This window comes from Haliaeetus leucocephalus, unplaced genomic scaffold, assembly GCF_000737465.1.
Source record: "Haliaeetus leucocephalus isolate CR32 unplaced genomic scaffold, Haliaeetus_leucocephalus-4.0 Scaffold1, whole genome shotgun sequence".
In the NCBI taxonomy this organism is placed as follows: Eukaryota; Metazoa; Chordata; class Aves; order Accipitriformes; family Accipitridae; genus Haliaeetus; species Haliaeetus leucocephalus.
The window spans coordinates 10699623-10704109 of NW_010972437.1; the positions used below are offsets into that span (position 1 = coordinate 10699623).

General features: G+C 43.1%; 1 protein-coding gene across 4 annotated transcripts; it reads left to right on the forward strand.

Annotated features, from left to right (window-relative positions):
* Positions 1–3706, forward strand: ATP5G3 (ATP synthase, H+ transporting, mitochondrial Fo complex, subunit C3 (subunit 9)). 4 transcript variants are annotated; one of them, XM_010566346.1, is made up of 5 exons: positions 1–152; positions 237–314; positions 1279–1341; positions 1727–1920; positions 3321–3706. In XM_010566346.1, the coding sequence occupies exons 2-5, from the start codon at positions 276–278 to the stop codon at positions 3433–3435; spliced, it is 411 nt and encodes a 136-aa protein (XP_010564648.1). In that variant the 5' UTR covers positions 1–152; positions 237–275; the 3' UTR covers positions 3436–3706. The 4 variants fall into 4 exon arrangements, with proteins under 4 accessions (XP_010564648.1, XP_010564626.1, XP_010564640.1 ...); XM_010566324.1 differs by having other exon boundaries at positions 1279–1356; positions 3321–3567; XM_010566338.1 differs by having other exon boundaries at positions 117–314.
* The last annotated feature ends 781 nt before the right edge of the window (positions 3707–4487 follow it).

Sequence of the window (4487 nt, forward strand, 5' to 3'; positions counted from 1 at the left end):
CCGCCGCTGCCAATAGAGTCGGTACAAAGTGACCTTGGCGCCGCGCCCCGCCCCCTTCCGTCGCGCTGCATCCGGGCGCTCGCCGCCGGCCCCGCCGCGCCTGCGCAGAGACGCCCCACCCCGTCGGCTCCGAGGTGCGGCAGCCGGAGAGGGTGAGTGGCGGCACGGCGCCATCCGCCCCCATCGCCGCCCCCGCCCGCCGCCGCGGCCCCCTCACCCTCTCCCTCTCTCCGCAGAGACACCGGATTGTGGCCCCCGGGACGGCGCCCGCTAAGATGTTCGCTTGCGCCAAGCTCGCCGCCTCGCCCTCCCTGGTGAGTGGGGGCGACCGGGCCTCCTCGCTGGCCGCGTCCCGGGCTGCACCGGGGGCGGCGGAGCTCGCGGGGCGCCCGGGGGTCTGAGCCTCTGAGCCCCACGGCAGGCCCCTAGGGTCAGCCCGTACCGAGGGCTGCCCGCCTGAGTGCGAAGGGGTGGGGTGGGGGGGCTTGCTGCGGCAGGGCCGGGTTCTCCTTCCCGCCTCCTTGGCGTGGGCCAGGGCCCTTTGCCAAGGTGAGGGGCCTTCCCACACGAGCGGTGAAGGGGGAGGGCAGCGCAGCGAAAACCTCTTGGGCCTGGTGCGCTCTGTGCCTTGCTGTAGGTCAAACTCCAGCCTGTTGCTTGTCCTACGCAAGGCCGGGATTTTTTGCCCTTGCAGAGACACGGGACTGTTCTGCTTGAAAATGTTTTCTCTAGCCCGCAGAACGTCTCGTTTTGCATGGTGCAGGCACAGGTTTCCCTTGCAGGAAGAGCTTTGTGCAAGAGCCGGTATGACCTTAGACTGCTGGAAGCCCAAGGACACATGCAGGCCGCTTGTGAAAGAGGACTCATTCATTTATGCCTCGCTAGATTTAAAAGTCTAGGTTACATCTGTGCATTTAACAACGTTGGAATTCATCTTGATGGCTTTTCTTCTTTCACTTCAAAATGTGTATGACTGCCTGTTGGTCTATCTGGCTTTTTTGTTGCTGTTTTGCTACATTTTCTGTCAGTATAACGCATGTACAGGTTCATTGAATGATGTCATTATTTGCAATAATGTCTCCTGAAAATGGTGCTATCAGATTGCATGGCAGTGTTTCCTTCTGTATCATTGATTGTATATCCAGCTATGCAGACTGCTGTCTTTCAAGTAAGATAAATGGCTTAAGAGATAATAGCCTTATAATCTTGTAGACTATGGTATGGGAACAGGTGTGATCAAATATTTCTTTTTTTATAGCTTTTTTCCTCCTCTTGCAGATCCGTGCTGGATCAAGACTCTTGTACAGACCAATTTCGGCATCTGTGTTGTCTAGGCCAGAGGTCAAGAATGGAGAGGTACCTTATAAACAAAATTCTGTATCTTCCTAAATTACCTGGTGAGCCTAAATGTCCTCAACCTAGAGTTCACTTGTACTAACTCAAATATCTATAGTGTGAAACTTGCTTTAAGTCAAACACCTAATAATACTCGTTGCTGTCTTGCTTTTTCCCCTGAGAAGTCTTTCACATTTAAAGTTGATTGCTTTCAGGTGGAACAGGTAACATTCTGAAGTTTTTAACTCTTAGTTATAGTCTCATCACTTGGAAGAGGAGCTACACATTGGATCTAATACAATTTTTAAAACTGCAGAATAACACTATCAAAGTGGTCGTAGAAAATGGTCTGTGTCTGAATATAATGCTTTTTCATGTTTTGTTTTCTTAGGGCAATTCAACACTTAATGGGGCCCAAAATACTGTCTCCCGACTAGCACTTAGAGAATTCCAGACTAGTGCTATCAGCAGGGACATTGACACTGCTGCCAAATTTATTGGTGCTGGTGCTGCCACAGTAGGTGTGGCTGGTTCTGGTGCTGGTATTGGAACAGTCTTCGGTAGTCTAATCATTGGTTATGCCAGGTAATCAATCTCTCTCTTATAAAACTCTTGAATTGCATGCAGATGTATCTTGAGACAGCACCCCCACATAAGCTAAGTTGCCATAAGGATGGTGGCACTACAATAAACTCTGTTAGTAATCACTATTAATGACAAACATGGCTAAATAGAATCATATGAAACTGTAGTATATTCATCAGGATGGCTCTGTTGTTAAATTCACAACTTTATACATTGCCTGGAGAAGAGACATGAAAGAAATGAGGTCATTAGACTTGATCAGTGTTTCGGTCGCTGAAGTCCACTGTTTGAGCATTCAGTTCCAGAACTGAATTAAAAATCTAGCCTGGATCTTCTTCAGTTTGAGGGGAGAAGTCCTAAAAAGAAACTGTATGAAAACTGGTAATAAGTAATGTGAGTTTGTATGCTTTAGGCTGCGTAGTTGTTTGTGGTGGTTGTTTAGAAATGGATGCTTAACTCAGTTTTCCAATGCATTCAGCTTTGCATCTCAGAATATGTAATTACTTTATCGAATGAGTAATCATTCCTTCTAGAAATCTGAAGGGGGTGAGGGTGGGGATTTATAGTAGGGATGGACTTCTTCCGTATAAGTTTACAGTGTTCCTGTAGTAGGAATAGTTTACATGGTACCATGAAAGACCAGAACTGATACAGGCATAAAAAAAAGCTTTACTGAAGGTTTCATGGTTGTCTTTATTCTTTCAACTGGTTAAGACTTAATTAAGTCTTAATAAAGATTAAGCCCTACTGAAAACAAGGAAGTTCACTTTCCACTTGAAGAAACAAGTGTTTTCAGTACAAAACTGATGTCTCCTTTTTTTGAATTTGGCATGAATATGTCAATAAGAGGTTGTAGAACATTACTTCATAGTATTATGTTGAAGGGGTTTTTTTTCTGTCCCACTCACTTCTTGGAGGGATAATTCATTGCATTTTTGCAACAAACTGCTGTGTATTTCTTTTTTTGCTCTAGGTGGTTTCAGTTCCTGTATTTTGTCTGAGGGCTACTTAAAATGTTAAACATGCAAACTTCCTTGGAATATAGTTCTAATGTCACAGATGTGAAATAAATTTATAAAGCATAGTGCTGATAGTTCCTGCATGGGTGGATGTAGAGAAGTCAAATTCAAAAGCATACATGCATGTAGTCACAAAAACTGTGCTCATTTGGAAAAGCCATATACAATCTGCATAAACTGAATCTAGTCTTAATTGCCAACTCATTTGTCTTCAGTGAAATCCTTGCTAAAAATTACTTCTGCTTGGGTTTATTGGATTTTCCTGTTATGGAATCTGTGGCAAGGACATATGAGGTTCTGAATCTGTCAGATATGTTAAACTGTATGAAAAACATCTTAATTGTAAAGATAAAAAGGTCTTACACCTTCACTTTCTTTTAGAAATCCTTCTCTGAAGCAGCAGCTGTTCTCATATGCTATCCTGGGATTTGCCCTGTCGGAAGCTATGGGTCTCTTCTGTCTGATGGTTGCTTTCTTGATCCTATTTGCCATGTGAAAGGAGATCTGCCTGTGATACTGGCATTGGAATGTAACTCTGCATTTTATGGGACTCCCAAAATGTTGGTGTCATGGAAATTGATGCTATTTCCAAAGTCATTTCATTAAAGATAACAACTTTAACTGTCAACCTGTTGCCTGCATTTATTATCTTTCTTGCTAGGATGTCTGGAAGACAGCATATTGTCATTCAGTCACCATGGATTTCTCCTGATAATGACATACCGTGTAGGACCCTTCAAATAATGACTTCAAGTCAAACATTTTATTTATTAATATATATAGGCATGTTGCTTGTTTGTTAAAATCAATGTGGCATATCTTTGAAAGTTCAAAGGATACACAGATTAAATGTGAAAGGCTATACTGCTGGCCTTGTTTCTTCACTTGTGTTTCAAACTTACTCAGAGCTGTTTCTGTGCACAATTTGTTTTTTCTCAGACTAGGTGGCACATAAGGTGTTCTGGCACCTCTTGATAGAAGGACAAATCTGTGATAGGAAAGTCTCTTTGCCTCAGTTTTCAGTTAGACTATAAATTTCGAACACCATGGTAAAAATTTTCCACTTTGTTCTGACCAGTGTCCCAGTTGAACAAACTGTTGACTGCTTTAGGTTGGTCCAAGACTTTTTAAGTGTGGCACATTGACATTATACTCTTACTTAGTTACTGCATTCTTGGTATCACCTAATTAAAAGGGAGAACTTCCAGCTTCCTAATTTTGTAAAGTCAGCCTTGTGTTCTCTCTCAAGTTCTTTTAAGAGCAGTAGGATCAAAGCATTTTTATTAACAAAGTACCTGCAGTATCAAGCTTTACTTCTCACAGTATCTGTCTTCTAACAATCTAAATGCATTTACAGTGTTGTCTACACTTACAGCAATATACTGTGTGCTACTATATACTAATCTGGTGGGGGGGTTGATGGCATCTCAAACTTTATTCAAAACGTTAAATAATACATATGATCACTGTCAAAATATAAGCTGAACCTTGGAAGAACGTGAGCAGGTTTGTTACAAGCTTTGTCATCTTGCTGTTAAATGGGTAATT